This window comes from Piliocolobus tephrosceles, chromosome 8, assembly GCF_002776525.5.
Source record: "Piliocolobus tephrosceles isolate RC106 chromosome 8, ASM277652v3, whole genome shotgun sequence".
NCBI lineage: Eukaryota > Metazoa > Chordata > Mammalia > Primates > Cercopithecidae > Piliocolobus > Piliocolobus tephrosceles.
This window is the reverse complement of record NC_045441.1, coordinates 3,448,604-3,464,017: the sequence shown is the minus strand read 5'-3', so window position 1 is coordinate 3,464,017 and position 15,414 is coordinate 3,448,604. Positions and strand designations below refer to the sequence as shown.

Sequence of the window (15,414 nt, the reverse complement as noted above, 5' to 3'; positions counted from 1 at the left end):
CAGCGGACCTGTGAGGTCAGCAGGGTGCGGGCTTGCCAGGAGGGAGCGGGGAGCGGGGCAAGGGCTTACCCGGGAGGGAGCGGGGAGTGGGGCGCTGGCTTACCAGGGTTACTGGGGAGGAAGTGGGGCACAGGTTTACCCGGGAGTGGGGAGCAGGGTGCAAGCGGGAGTGGGGAGCGGAGCGCAGGGTGCGAGTTTACCCCGGGCAGGAGTCGGGGGGATGGAGCAGGCTTATCCCGGCAGCGGGAGTTGGGGGGCAGGGAGCAGGCTTACCCCGGCGGCTGGAGTGGGGAGCAGGGCGCGGGCTTACCCGGGCGGGAGCTGGATGTTTTCGGGGTGATGGTAGGTGCACAGGTTCAGAACGGCGTCGATCAGCTGGGTCCTCCCCACCTTCAGCACCTCCACATCTAGGACCAAGAGCCACACACGGCTTCTGGGGCTGCTCACAGACCATCGGGCACAGGCAGCGAGGGGAAAGGCCCTGATCGGGTGGCATCGGGGTGGGGTGGGGGATGCCGCGGGGTGGGGCGCAGGCCTGAGCAGGGGAGCTGGGGGAAACAGGGCTTCTCACTGGGACAGGAGGCACACCTTGCTCTGGGCCACACCCGGGCTGGGTCTAGAGAGCAGGCAGGGTTGCCAGGGAGGGTAGGGAGGTGAGGACGGGGGTGTGGCCGGCAGGGTGGGGACCCACAAGCCCCCAGGGGAGAGCCAGGCGTGGTGCGAGCTGGATTTAAAATCACTCTAACAGCCTCCTAAAGGAGGTGATGTGCCAGTTCCAGGACAAATTCCAAAAAACGGGGCAGTGACTGCATCACTGCCAAAGACACGCGCTTCTGAATTCCTAACAGACAGATGCAGAGAAGGCAGGTCCCCAAGCCTCCCGGGGACCCAGGACCCAGCTGACGCACAGCTTTGCGCGGTGCTCCAGAGGTGTGTGCCAGCGCCGGGGTTTCTGCAGGGACGAGGAGGGCAGAGCCCAGCAAAGGGGCCATCCCCTGGAGAAGCCATACCATCCGCCTGCACGGCCGCCGCCCGCTTCACCAGGTGGTCGGCGAGCTCCATGGCGTCTGCGGGCCCGAGCGGGAGCTCCCGGGACAGCCCGATGACCAGGATGCGCATCAGCGTGTCCTCCAGGATGGGCACCTCGGAGCACAGGCGCAGGAAGAAGCTGTGGGGGCGGGGGAGGCATGACTCGCTGCGGGCTACCCACACCTGCCGGACCTGAGGGTCCGAGGTCAGGCCAGCCTTTCCCTCAGAGCCCACGGGCTGGCGGCAGAGGGCTGCTGCTGCCTCCAACGAGGCTGTCCCCTCCAACCTGAGCCTCCCTTTGCAGGACAGGAGCCCCGGCTCTATGTCTCGCCTGGGCAGAGGGAGAGAAGGGGAGGCTACCCCCACCCCAAGGCCTTTGGGGCTACACACACAGTCACTGGTTCCTACGGCCACCACATGGGAGGCTCTGCCGCCCCACAGAGGCCAAGATGTTTCTTGCCGTCAAGGAGCTGGGAGCCAGGTGGCAGAGATGACCCCTCCACCTCTAAAGCCTGACGGGGAAAGCCGCAGTGAAGGTGAGCAGAGCGCCCAAGGCACGAGGTGGGCGCAGGGTGAACCAGCAGCAGCCCCAGCCGGGGGTGGAGGGCAGTGTAGGCCAAGAACCCACAGGGTCACCCACGGGACTTGAAAGGGGACAGAGTTGTGAGGCCAGCTGGCTGGGGAAGGACAATGTGCAGCTGTCTGGACAAAAGCAGGGGCAGACAGTGCATTTGGGACCAGTAGAGGGTGGAGTGCCTGTGGACGCCCTGGGAAGTGTCTGGAAGGCGGGAGTTTGGGGGAGGCTGTGGCTGGGGCTTAGAGTCACGTGGACACAGGCGGCGGCTGAATTCCTGCAGTGGCGCAGGAACGCTAGCATGGGAGTGAGAGAAGGCACCCGGGGTTGTGGAGGAGGGACAGGATGGTGACGTGACCTTGAGAACAGCGGCCCAACTCCTACTGGCCCTTCCTGCCGCAGCCAGTCAGGCACCCCCCAGCCCTGCCCAGCCCAGCGCACAGGAGTCCAGGAGGCAGTGCACTCACTTGCGGTCACTCTCTGGTGGCCAGTTGTCCCACTTGTAGTAGGTCTCCGGTTGCTCTGTGAACAGCACCTTGTGCAGGCTGGGCAGGCAGAGAAGGGCCCTCAGTCACGACGTGGGTGCTCAGGGACCAGCCCTGTTAGTTCCAAGGAAGGGACCCCGCTCCCACAGGCCCAAGCACTCAGAGGCGGGGCTGCCTGATGCCAAGTTCAGCACCTCCTCACAGCACCACCCAAGAGCCCAGGGACCACTCACGGGGCTGCCGGGCTGGACAGCAACCAACCGTGCTTTCCAAAATCGCTGCAGAGAAATGTAGGCTCGAGCCTGACAGCCCCACCCCAACCAAGGCAGAGGCCCCACGGGAGGCTCTAATGTACACAGGGTGACATGCCTGCCGCCTGACGGCTGCTGCTGTCCAGAGAGGGGACAGGCTCCCGTGTGGGGCCCTGGCTTGTCCCGGCTCAGTGGGGAGTGAGGCAGGAGCTCTGTGGGGCCCTGGCTTGTCCCGGCTCAGTGGGGAGTGGGACAGGGGCTGTGCGGGGCCCGGGTCGCACCAGTGCACGTAGTCCTTGGGGGCGAGCTTGCTGATGGAGGGGACCACAGTGTGCAGCCACCAGACGGCATCCCGCTGGATGGCGGCGATCTGGTTCTGGAATGAGCGGAGTACTTCCAGGTCTGCAACAGACACGCAGCTTAGTGGCCCATCCAAGCCATGGGCTGAGGGGCTACAGGATCCAAGCCATGTGCTGAGGGGCTACAGGCACCCCTAGGGTTCCAGCTCAAGGCTGGCACTTGGGAGGGAGTAACTCAGGGCACCCCCAGCTTCTGGACCATTCCTGGCTGGAATAACAGCCTGGGGAGCATGGAGTAACCCTGACACACACATGGGTGACCGGAATCCTCCTGTCGCAAGTGACTCGCTCCGGTCAATGGCTGAGAGGGCTTCTGCAGCCCAGTCTTCCTGTGAACCCACGATCAAACACCCAGACTGCTCCGAACACCACCTCCCCTCCCTCCCACCCACGGCTGGGGCCACTCTGCCTACAATGCCCCCGCGCTGGGCCAGAACTGGAGCACACAAAGGACGCTCGGGGAGAACAGGGCCTGAACCTGCAGTTGGGGTGAGGTCTGGATGGACAGGAACCGGGACGGCAGCTTCCAGGCTCTGTGTCCCTGAGTGGCTGTGCTGTGGGACCACTCCTCCCAGGCGGTCAGAGGACAGTGCAGCCACGGAGAGCCACCAGCCACCAGCCTGGACCTGAGACCCCCACCAAGCAAGGCCAGGCCACCCCCGCGTCCTTACTCCTCTTTTCTCCTTTGTCCCAGGCGATGCCAGCCTCCTTCACCTGCGCCGTGATGCCCAGCATCATGGACACGGCCAGCACGTCGGTGATGTGCACCACGAAGCGTTCCTGCAGGTGCAGCACGAGGTCTGATGCAGGAAGGGACACCCGGAGCCCCACTCCGCACCCACGTGGGCGCAGCACGCGGTCTGTATCCAGAAGGGACACCCGGAGCCCCCACTCCACATACATGTGGCGCACATGCACACACTTGCACACGCACACACACACACACACACAAGCAGGGATCCAGAGAGAGCCCAGGACCAGTTGGGAGGGGTCTGACAGGAGGGACACCAGGCTGGTGACTCAAAAGGTCCTAGTCTGGCCACGGGAGGGAGGTGTAGTCAACAGAGATCCACAAAAACCCGTCTGCAAAACAGGCCACCCTGACAGGCTGGCTGCCAGTTGGCTGCAGGGACCTGGCATCTCTGTGATCCGCTCTCACTGTGCCTTCCAGCACCAGCTCCCTCCGCACCCCTCGCACAGTCTCCAACCCAGCCAGGCAGCCTGCGGCCCCGCCCTGCCTCCCTGCTCACGCACTCGCCTTCCTCCCGGCAGCAATCCGTCCCATCCAGCCCAGGGGTTGCCGGTTCCCCCACACCTGGTCAGCCCCTCCTGGGTCCTCACACAGGACGGAGCCCATGCTACCCTCTGTGACACATGGCCGCAAACAGCCTCACTCAGCCCCGTACCCATGCTCAGCCAGAGCACCCGAAGGGGCAGAATGTGCGTGGGACCCAGGGCGAGGGGGACGGCAGCGCGTGGGACCCGCAGTGAGGGAAAGGCGCCGCAGCAGCAGGGCTGGCACCTTGAACTCCATCTCCAGGTATTGTGGCTCCTTGCGCTCCTGCATGAGGCCCAGGCAGAAGGCCTGGAAGTTGATCTCGTGCTTGGTCTGCTTGATGATCTCCCGCAGCAGGGCCCGCGAGGCCCGCAGGTAGTCGTCCTTGTTGGTCAGCAGGTCCTGGAACACCATGGCCAGGAACTGGGGCAGAGAGAGGCTGTGTGGGAGGCTGCCCAATGCTGCCGTCCCCGTCACAGGCCCCTCTAGGAGCATACGCCCAGCTCTTTCCCGCAGCACCCCTGGGGATGGTGCCCGAGGATGCTGCAGCGGGTCTCAGGCAGTGCGGGGCACGGGGTGGCGGGCTCCCTGCTCTACTGGCTGCCAGCCCTTGGTGAGCAGGGGCCACATCTGATTCCCCTCTCGGCAACCGGCACGTGGGGAGTTGGTCCTCGTGAAATGAGCAGAAGGATTAATTAACAGACGCTGGGGGTGTGGGACACCAGGTGGCAGAGCCACAGAAGTGCGTGCGCCATCTCAGCCCACTCGCGCGCCACAGGCTGAACAGAAACCAAAGGCCACCACCCGAGATCTGAAAGGATGCACCCCTGTCTCAAAATGCCGGGCTGCAAAGACGACCACGCCGAGCCAAAGCGGCCGTGCCTCCCTCGTGTTTCGCACGCCACAGAGCCCACCAGGAGGCCTGACGTGTTGGTGGCAATGGGAGCATCTCCCCAGTCCGCTTCAAAGGAGACATGGGAATCCAAGGGTCCTACAGCCAGCGCTACAGGGACTCCTGCTTAACTGAGGGACCCACTGCACGGAAGGCAGGTCTGGGCCAGGCACAGGGGCTCACGCCTGTCATCCCAGCGCTTTGGGAGGCTGAGGCAGGAGGACCACTTGAGCCCAGGAGTTTGAGGCCAGCCTGGGCCACATAATAAGACCCCGTCTCTACAAAAAATTTTTAAAACAACCTTATTATCCAAAGGCAGCAACGAGCTTGAGAAATAAAAATACAAGCTGGCAGGTCTGGGTCTTAGCTCAGAAACCTGGGTGGCTTTTAAGGTTCAGTGTGGCTCCCTCCTAAATGGACAGTGCCCGTTTCTGAGAAAGATGCTGGGCGCTGTGGCTGCACCCACTCTAGAAATGGCTCAACCTCATGCCCAAGTGAGTTTCAAAAGCTCCTTCCGGAGCCCCAGGAGCATTCTCCCACAAAGCCCCGCCAATCCCTCGGCTTCCCCAGACGCCAGGTGTCTCTCCAGCCCGTAGCCCCCCATTCGGGTGTCGAGGGCAAGGCCTGGGCCTACCTTGGGCGCCAGGTCAGAGCTGTGCTGCAGCGCGGTGTAGAGGACCTGCATGTTGTTGGGGTTCCGGGCGCTGGAGAGCTCATTGAAGATCACCAGCTTGATGGTGCTGCCGAGGTTGTCCTTGTGCGCGCTCAGCAGCTCCCTGGGTGTGGGAACCGGGGAGGTGAGGGTGCAGGCCCCGTCCCCACTCCGCCCCCCCCCCCCCCCCCGCCCCCCCCCGCCGCTCCGCCCCGCACCCCGCTCCGCCCCTGCCTGCTGCTCCGCCCGTACCCCCACTCCGCCCCTGCCCGCCTCGCACCTGATGCACAACATGAAGTGGTTGAGGAGGACCTTGGGCTTGAGGCGGATCTTGATCAAGTGTGAGATGACGTCCATGTCTTCGGAACCGTGCGTGTTGCAGTTCATACAGACGGACATCAGCAGGTCCTGGGCCGGCCGGGTCAGCTGCGGGGCCGCGGAGGGAGCTGTGGGCTCACGGCCACCCTGGCTGTGGGACCACACGGAGCCTGCCCCGGCCCCCCGCCGGGCACCCCTGCCCCACCCCACCCCCGCCCCAGGCACCCCCGCACCTTGGGGTTCTGCAGCCACATCTCCAGCTTCTGCACCGCCAGCAGCCGCACCTCCTTGTAGCCACAGGTGGAGGTGAGGAGCCGCAGGAGGTTCCTGGAGACGTTGTCGATGGGCTGGCGCCGGTTCAGCTGGTCCCGCAGCATGTCCAGGACGTACTCCTCCACGCTCTCCGCCAGCTCTTCGTACCTAGGTCACAGGAGGGAGCAGGGAGGGAGGAAGGCGGCCCGAGGCACCTGCCCCAACCACCTCCCACTGGGACCAGGCGGGCACGCAGCTACCTGGGCATGAGCTGGCCCTCCTGCTCGGGGCTCAGTTTCTCCTCCGCGATCAGCAGCTCCGTCTGGCTGTCCTCCTCCTCCGTGAGGGAGGGGTGTGGGCTGCTCCCTGCAGACCAAGGAGAGGGCTCCATGCAGCGCCTCGCACCCGCCTCACCTCCCAACCCTTCCTTGCCCGGGGGCTAGACACCCGCCCTCCCGGGCCGGCCGTGTCTCTCACCTGCGCCCAGCTCGCCAGCGCCGCGGCCCGCCTCCCCCTGCAGCAGCACACTCCTGGGGGGCATCCTGGTGTTGAAGGCCGTCTGGATGTTGTCCACAAACGTCTTACAGTGAGGGCTGTCCACCCAGATCCGCTCCCCCAGGGAGTCCTCGATGTACACCTGTGTGGGAGCCACACCCTCAGCCCCGAGCCCAGTTGGGCAGCCAGGTTGGGGAATGTCTGCCTGCTGCCCAGGGACTGGACGCCCAGGCGGCCCTCTGTAGCTTCTGGGTGCGGAGGGGACTGTGCCATGACCATCGGGGCTGTCAGACACAGTCCTCTGGAGAGCACACACTCCTGCTTTTCTCCCGCCCCGCCCAGCCCATGGCGCTCCGCTGTCTTCACCGTCCCGGGAGAGGCCCCTCACCTTGACAAAGATCTCGGGCCAGTTCTCATCCTCCTCGTAGGCGGCCATCAGGAGGTTACAGGCCAGCACGGACACCAGGCTGTTGCCCTTGGCCTTGAAGTTGATGGAGGCGTCCCGCCGCAGGAGGCTACACAGAGCCTGCCAGGGAGGGTGCATGTCACGTGGGAGCCTCGCTGGCCCCAGAGGCAAAGCTGGGGTGGGCTGGGCAGGACACTGAAGGGGGAGGTGAGGAGGGGAGCCGAGTGCCCCAGCCCTGCTCGCCTCCTGCCAGGGGCCCGGCTCGCACCTCGATGACGCCCTCGGTGGCGAAGATGTTGGGCTTGATCTTGGCCAGGTACATGAGGCTCAAGTAGAGGGTGCTGTCGGGCTTGGCGCGGGTGACCTTCAGCTGCTTCACGGCCCCGCACAGCACGCCCTCGATCCTGTCGTCGTTGCCTTCCAGCTCAGCCGCCTCGATCTCATCCAGCAGCACCGTGGGCAGCACTGGCCAGGGCAGGCGGTACAGTCAGAGCAGGGCCAGGGCAGGCTCGCCCCAAAGCCTCGGGACACCGGTAAGACCATGAGGAACCCGGAGCTCTCAGGGTCAGCGCTGCCATGAACCAGCCATCCACCCTCAAGAGAGTTCCCACAGGGGACAAGCACCCCACCAGATGGTCCCCTCAACACAACAGGCTGCCCCACAGGCCTCAGCACTGGCCCGCCAGCCACTCCAGTCCTGGCTCCGCTGTGTCCCACACGGCTACCTCGAAGGCTACAGACATTTCCCAGCAAGTCAGGCAACCTGCAGCCTTACTTTCCACTGAATCGTGGCTCCGTCTGGCAGCTTCTCACTGTGGACCACGGCACAGCGGCCCTCTCTCTGCACCTGCCCCGGCGCCAGTCTCCAGCATGCTCTTCTCCCCTCTTTTCCCCCCTTTCCATGGGTGCTCGACTCACAACCTTCCTCCAGATGAGGGCCTGACCCTCCCACATCCACCGAGGAGCACCAGGGCCAGCACACACCTTTCCTCTCCTCATGTTTGCCACTGTTGCATCGGAGGTTTTCTCATTTTCATTCTGATTCTTCTCTGACCCAGGAGTTTTTAGAACTGTGTTTTAAATATCCACACACGGCCAGGCGCGGTGGCTCCCGCCTGTAATCCTGCCATTTTGGGAGGCTGAGGCGGGTGGACCACCTGAGGTCAGGAATTTGAAACCAGCCTGGCCAATACAGTGAAACCCTGTCTCTACTAAAAATACACAAGTTAGCCAGGCGTGGTGGTGCATGCGTGTAATCCCAGCTACTTCGGAGGCTAAGGCAGGAAAATCACTTGAATCCGGGAGACGGAGGCTGAAGTGAGCCGAGATCGTGCCACTGCACTCCAGCCTGGGGGACAGTGCAACACTTCGTCTCAAAAAATAAATACATAAGCCGGGTGCGGTGGCTCACGCCTGTAATCCCAGCGCTTTCGGAGGCCGAGACGGGTGGATCACGAGGCCAGGAGATCGAGACCATCCTGGCTAACATGGTGAAACCTCGTCTCTACTAAAAATACACAAAATTAGCCGGGCATGGTGGTGGGCGCATGTAGTCCCAGCTACTTGGGACGCTGAGGCAGGAAAATGGCGTGAACCCGGGAGGCAGAGCTTGCAGTGAGCCGAGATCGTGCCCTGCACTCCAACCTAGGCTATAGAGCAAGACTCCATCTCAAAAAATATATAAATAAATAAATAAAAATACATAAATAAAAAATAAATATCCACACACACATGTGGACAGAGGCATTGTGATCCACCTTAACTGCACCTGGGACAAAGACTTGGAAGAAATTTCCTAATGCCCTGAGATAAGCAGGGCGGGCAGAAGTGGGCTGCCAGCACGGAGGGACAGCCTGGGACAGATACCACAAATGGCTGGAAGCAGCCATCTCTCTGTTTTGCCAAAATAATATTGTAAAGCGATCTACCACTCTGAATATGCTTTTCATAAGCACGTCTCCTGTCATCTTCAAAATCTCCTTTCTACAGGAGATGGTGATAAAAATAAATAAATAAATAAATAAATAAATAAATAAATAAATAAATAAATAAAAATATCGAGCAGCCGGAGGCCGAGAACCTGGGCCGGGGTGGGGCCTGTGGTCTCTGTCTTCGATCCTCACTGGCACCAGCTGCAGGGACAGGCCTCATGGGACATCTGAGACTCGACCTCCTAAAGCAGCCCCCCAGCTGTGCTGTCCTGGGCTGTTTGCCCCCCGGGCTCCCTGATGCCAACTGAGTCCAGGACAAACACTGCCCACAGCGTCCAGCCTTGGCTCTCACTAGCGTGTGCTGCCCAGGCCAGGCCTCCATTCCCTGGGCACAGTCCATTGTCTGCTTGGCACCTCCCTTTCCTGCCTGCCCCAGTTTCATCGCCTGTGCTCGCAGGCCTGAGCCCACACTGCAACTCCCTGCCAGGCCTCCTCCCTCTCAGGACCGTCGGGGACTCACTCATGGGCTTGCACTGCAGCAGCCTGATCCCTCCGAGGGCAAGGCCACAGCCCACAAGTCCCCTGGGCCCTGTCTGGTACAAAACTCAGTAATCAGAGGTGGCATGGCTTGAACAGACACCTCACTACCAAAGTCATCAGGATGCTTGTTCTTTTCGACTACTACAAAGAAATTATCCAAAAGAAATGCTCCCACAGAAACAAAACACTGCAGACCATGAGGCTTGCTGGGGCTGGTGTGACACTGCCAGAGTGACTCCCGGGAAGTCATGGAGCCTTGAAAGATGGTCGTTGGGAAAATGGCACAGAGGAGCTGGGGCGATTCTAGGCACAGAGTTAAAGGCATTTCTGCGAGAAGCAGATCGTGAAGTTTACATTTCCTGTTGATGTGTTTACTGTGCTGCTGCTTTTCAACTGAAAACAGGGAAGGCATCAACTCTTCCCTGCTGGTAACCAGGAGGGAAGGAGGAACCAAGTACATATCGCCTCCGCTCAGGTTGAGAGAGGAACGCACCAGGGCGCGCGACCTTGAGAACACGCACCTGGAGTGTCACCAGGCCCGGTTTACCCCCGGGCTCAGACAATGCCCATCACAAAGGGGGCGTCCAACAGAGACATGAGACGAACAACTCAATGGGGGAGGGACCCGGCTCTCTAAGGGCAGCCACTGGCAGTCCAGGACACAGATGCACTCACAGGGTAAGGGCACCTACGAAAGAAGCACTTCAAAGAACAAGTCACAAACATCTGCTCTCCCAGAGGAGCTCGGCCATACGGGCAGCACTAGGCCTGGAGGGGGCCTTCCCTGAACACCTGATGGATGGACGTGCTGAGGGGCGTTCTCAGGGGAAGTCCACAGACTCATTACCTTCAATTGGCACCACAGATGGCTCTTTAATCGACGGAGAAATGGCTCGTTTTTCTGCCACTGCAGCCTCAGCCAGGCGTCCCAGGGCACTCAGTGGGGGTGTGGAGGAGAGTTTGGGGCGTTTGGTGAGACCGGTGAGGGCCGAGGCACTGGACAACGCAGCCGCCGCATCCCGCTTGCGCTCAGAAGGCAGGCCGGAAGGGGCTGGCTTCAGCAGGGTGGATGCCGTTTTCGATTCATTGGCCTGACCCTTTGAGCCCAGAGCAATGAAGTCTCCCGGGGGAGGGTGTCCTGCAGAGAAAAGAGAGAGAAAACCAGGCACATTCGCGACACCCAAGGTGGAAAAAGACTGACTCCAATCTCCTGTTATGTCGGAGGGGATTAAACAACGGTCAGAGAAGGCAAGGAAGAAGCCAGAGCTCACTCAGCAGCCAACAGCAGAGCAGGCACCAGCAAGATACGCACAAGTGACGGTGGACAGTCACATAGCGCTAACCACAAACCAGGCCATCTCTGGTCTATCCCAATCAGTGTGCTTAGTCCGCCCCCACCCCCAAGTTTCCGCAATAGGTGCCATTACTCTGACTTTACAGGGGAGAAAAGGACACAGAGAGGTTAAGCAATGTGCGCAGCGTTATACAGCAGGTGAGTGGCAGCTTTAAGCCCGGAGGATCTGAACTGACAGTCTGGCTGCAGACCCTGTGTTACGCTACACTGTGCTCCCTCCTGCCTCCTGGCTGGGGAGACCCTTCCACTACTGTAGGCCGCCTTGCAGCTCAGCCTGAAACGAGATCACCGGGCTCCCGGAGGAAGTCGCCGCTGTCCCAAGCCTCCCAGGGACTCTCAGAGCCGCTGAGGACCGACAACAGTGTTTCCAGATCCAATTCCTGGAAACAGCCGCGGCTGCGGAACAACCAAGCCGAGCGCAGGCTCCGGGGCAGTTGAGATCCCCAAAGACCCCCCAAAGACCCCCGGGTTGCAGAATGGGGAGAGAGACGCACCTGAGGGTTTGGCCGCGGCGCTGGGCCTGCGCACCGTGGTGGGCTTGGCCCGGTTCATCCTGCCGCGTCCCTCGCTGCTCCCGGCGGCTGCGGCGTCATCTGCGGAGGAGCCAGCGTGCGGTCATTCATTCATTCATTCACTCGCTCGCTCGCTCATTCGCTCCCTTACCGCACGGGGCTTGGGCCTGGGACCCGGGGACAGTGGCCCCGCGCCCGCCCGGAGGGGCGATGCTGTAGGAGCTGCAGGGACCCCGCCTCCCAGCCGCCCGGGAGCGGCTCAGTCGGGTGGCAGCAGACGGCGCGGACGCCGGGCTGAAGGCGGCACAACCAGGAGGGACGGCCCCGAGGCCGGGCGGGGTAGCTGGGAGAACCAGGTGCTCGCCTGGCAATGAGAGAGCGCCCAGGCCGCGGCTCACTTACCTCTGGCCCATCGCGACTACAGCCCAGCCGCCACCGCCCGGCCACCCCGGAAAGGGAAACGGATCTCGCCGCACTCAAGGACCCGACTTCCGGAACAACCGGAAGCAAAATAGTGCGGCGGGAAGCGGGCCCAGACGGAGGTGCGAGAGGCTCGCGGCGCCGGCCTGATGCCTGCAGCGCCCCCTGGCGGCGGGAGTGGTGAGCCCTGCGCGCACGTGGTCTGGTCCAGGTGGCTCCGCGGCGCGGGGCAGGCGCTGGCATCTCCATGCACAGGTGGTGCTGGCGTTGCCAAGGGACACACTCCAGGACGCACGGCGGGGAGGGGTGGCTTCAGGGATCCGCGGATGCGTCAAGCGGCGGGTTCTGCACGTCCCGGGGGGCGTGGGAGGCGGGGGCGCAGGCACTGGTGAGGGGGCGCAGCCCGGGGGGCCCCCAGGGAGAGACTCTGTCTCAAAAAATAATAATGGCTTTATTGAGATGGAACTCGTGTTCCACAAAGTTCACCCTTTCCTTTTTCTTTTCTTTCCTTTTTTTTTGACCCGGAGTCTGTCTCTGTTGCCCAGGCTGGAGGGCGGTGGACCAATCTCGGCTCACTGCAACCTCCACCTCCCCGATCAAGCGGTTCTCCTGCCTCAGTCTCCCGAGTAGCTGGGATTACAGGCGCCCGCCACCACGTCTGGCTAATTTTTTTGTATTTTTAGTAGAGACGGGGTTTCACCATGTTGGCCAGGCTGGTCTTGAACCCCTGACCTCAGGTGATCCACCCGCCTTGGCCTCCCAAAGTGCTGGGATTACTGCACCCGCCCCGCACCCCCCTGCCTTTTTTTTTTTTTTTTTTTAATAGAAACACTGATGGGAACAAAAATCAAAAGATACAAAAGATTATACAGTTGCCAGGTGTGGTGCTCACACCTGTAATCTCAGCACTTTGAGAAACCAAGGCAGGAGGATCGATTGAGTTGGAGACCAGCCTGGGCAACATAGCAAGACTCCACCTGTACAAAAAATAATAATAATTAGCTGGGCATGGTGGCATGAACCACTAATCCTAGCCCTTTGGGAGGCCAAAGTGGGAGGACCACTTGAACCTAGGCGTGTGAGACCAGCCTGGGCAACATAGTGAGACTTTATCTCTACAAAAAAATCAAAAATAAATTATCCAGGCATGGTTGTGCCTGCCTATGCCCCAGCTACTCAGGAGGCTGAGGTAGGAGGACCTCTTCAGCCTGGGAGGTCAAGGCTGCAGTGAGCTATGATGGTGCCACTACACTCCAGCCTGGGCGACAGAGCAAGACCCTGTCTAAAAAAAAAAAAAGGCAGGGGAATCATCCAGTCCAAGGGTATCCCCCGACCCCTGAGCAGCCGGTCCCTCGCCTGGAGTCAGCCTCTGTTCTGATTGGTGCCTGTCTTCCCAGCTTGTCCGTGTGCGTTCAGGCAGCCACCTGTGTGCCCACCTCTGCCTTGTCACCCTGCAGGTAGCGCACGGCTCCTCTTTTCTGCGCCTGGCGTTTGCCACTTAACCACATTTTCGAGATCTGTTCCCAGCAGGGCACTGACTTGAACTCTGACCCCCCACCGAGGGAGTCCTGAGCGTCGCCTGCCCGGTGTGTCCCATCTCCCATCTCAGGACGGCAAGGCGGAGGTGGTGTCCCTGTGTCCCTGAAGTTGGGTGTGGCCTTAGTGAGGCTCATGGCCCCAGGCTGCAGCCTGAGAACTGCTGTGTGACCCTCCGCGGTCTCTTCCCACTGCTGCGGGCATCAACCGGGTCCCTGCATGACCCCGGGGGCTCCAGGGCCCTGCACCCTGCGCTGTGTGGGCAGCAAGTCTGGAAAGAGACGTCCATGGCGCCCATGGGAGGAGAGGCCGGTCAACCGCGGATCCCTGCCGGACACCAGGCCGGGGCTGTGCAGCTTCATGCCTCTGCCGTTTCTCAATCTGTCCCTCAGGGTAACTCTCTAAGGTGGAGGGGAGATCCGATGGGGTAATGCTTCCTCCTCCTGTCACCTGAATAGGAGCAGCCTGCAGGGAGCTTCCTCTGCCCTGCCACTTGTCTCTCCTTACCCTCTGACCAGCATCGCCGCCCCTGCATGCGGGGCCTATGCCTTCGGCAAATGCCCTCACCCGGGCCCAGGCCAGAACTTCAGGGTCGACCTTGACGACCTCCTCCTCCTCCTGAGTCAACCTTGACCACCTCCTCCCCCTCCTCCCTCTCCTCCCGCTCAAAGCTCAGGAGTCAACCTTGACCACCTCCTCCCCCTGCTCCTCCTCCCCCTCCTCCTCCTGCTCCTCCTCCTCCTTGTCCTTCTGTTTCTGTAAAAACTCAGGAGTCAACCTTGACCACCTCCTCCCCCTCCTCCTGCTCCTCGTCCTCCTCCTGCTCCTCGTCCTCCTCCTGCTCCTCGTCCTCCTCCTGCTCCTCGTCCTCCTCGTCCTTCTCTTTCTGTAAGGAGTCAACCTTGACCACCTCTTCCTCCCTCTTCTCTTTCTCCCCCTCCTCTACCTCTTTGCCTTCCTCATCCCTCTCCCCTCCTCTTTTTGAAACAGCTGTTTTGAGTTACGATTGGCGATTGGCGTCTGATAAACTGCAGGGGTGTAAAGGGTGGAACGAGTGCAGGCTGCTGCATGCTGACATTCGCCACATTCGCACGCACCTGTGGCCCCATCCCCCATCCCTTCCAACCCTGTAACGAACATTCCCAAACCGCCCCTGCCTTGTCTCCAAGCCACCAGGGCGCCACTTTCTGTCCCCGGAGAGGCGCTCTTTGCTCTTCTGGGGTCTGTGTGAATGAAAGCCCATGGGGCACGCTTCCTGGCTGGCTGCACCCAGTGTCATTCTTTTTTTTTTTTTTTTTTTGAGATGGAGTCTTGCTCTGTCGCCCAGACTGGAGAGCACGGGCGCCATCGTGGTAGCCAGGATGGTCTTGACCTCCTGACCTCTTGATCCTCCTGCCTCAGTCTCCCAAAGTGCTGGGATTGCAGGCATGAGCCACTGCGCCCAGCCTGGCATCATTATTCTGAGACTCAGCCCAGCGCTGTGGGCACTGGTGGCTTCTGTCAGCTGCTGAGTGTCTCCCGCAGAATGGAGACCAGATTCCAATGATGGTTTCTCTGCTGATGGCCCGGGCGGGACCGTGGGCGTTCCGTCATCCTGGGAGGTGTGCAGAGTCTGCCCTGTGCTCCTCATTGGCGTCTCCCCGATGAGTAATTAGTGTTTTCTCATCTTTTTTGTCATCCATATATCGGCATTATTGGTGTCTGTTCAAATTGTTTGCTCACTTTTTAAAAATATTTTTTATGGTCCGCCGAGATGGCTCACGCCTATACAAATCCCAGCACTTTGGGAGGCCAAGGCAGGTGGATCACCTGAGGTCAGGAGTTCAAGACCAGCCTGACCAACATGGTGAAATGTGATCTCTACAAAAATACAAAAATTAGCTGGGTGTGGTGGCGCACACCTGTAATCCCAGCTACTCGGGAGGCTGAGCAGGAAAATCTCTTGAACCTGGGAGGCAGAGGTTGCAGTGAGCTGAGATCATGCCATTGCACTCCAGCCTGGGCGACAAGAGTGAGACTCTGTCTTAAAAAAAAAGTATTAAGAATGTAGTTTTTAGGCCGGGCGCTGTGGCTCATAATCCCAGCACTTTGGGAGGCTGAGGCGAGCAAATCACCTGAGGTCAGGAGTTTGA

At 60.9% G+C, this 15,414-nt stretch overlaps 1 protein-coding gene across 1 annotated transcript in view; it reads right to left on the bottom strand.

Moving 5' to 3' along the window:
- INTS1 (integrator complex subunit 1) overlaps positions 1–11,811 on the bottom strand; it is a 34,012-nt gene extending 22,201 nt beyond the window's left edge. The window contains exons 1-16 of the mRNA XM_026447203.1: positions 11,729–11,811; positions 11,309–11,407; positions 10,308–10,598; positions 7,258–7,454; positions 6,972–7,109; positions 6,566–6,725; positions 6,349–6,454; positions 6,070–6,256; positions 5,799–5,944; positions 5,501–5,642; positions 4,221–4,397; positions 3,370–3,478; positions 2,621–2,741; positions 2,071–2,148; positions 1,011–1,168; positions 311–407 (exon numbers count right to left, since the gene is read on the bottom strand). Of these exons, the coding sequence (XP_026302988.1) occupies positions 311–407; positions 1,011–1,168; positions 2,071–2,148; positions 2,621–2,741; positions 3,370–3,478; positions 4,221–4,397; positions 5,501–5,642; positions 5,799–5,944; positions 6,070–6,256; positions 6,349–6,454; positions 6,566–6,725; positions 6,972–7,109; positions 7,258–7,454; positions 10,308–10,598; positions 11,309–11,366 (2,165 nt within the window). The 5' untranslated portion in view covers positions 11,367–11,407; positions 11,729–11,811. The remainder of the gene's footprint in view (positions 1–310; positions 408–1,010; positions 1,169–2,070; positions 2,149–2,620; positions 2,742–3,369; positions 3,479–4,220; positions 4,398–5,500; positions 5,643–5,798; positions 5,945–6,069; positions 6,257–6,348; positions 6,455–6,565; positions 6,726–6,971; positions 7,110–7,257; positions 7,455–10,307; positions 10,599–11,308; positions 11,408–11,728) is intronic.
- Positions 11,812–15,414: the final 3,603 nt, after the last annotated feature.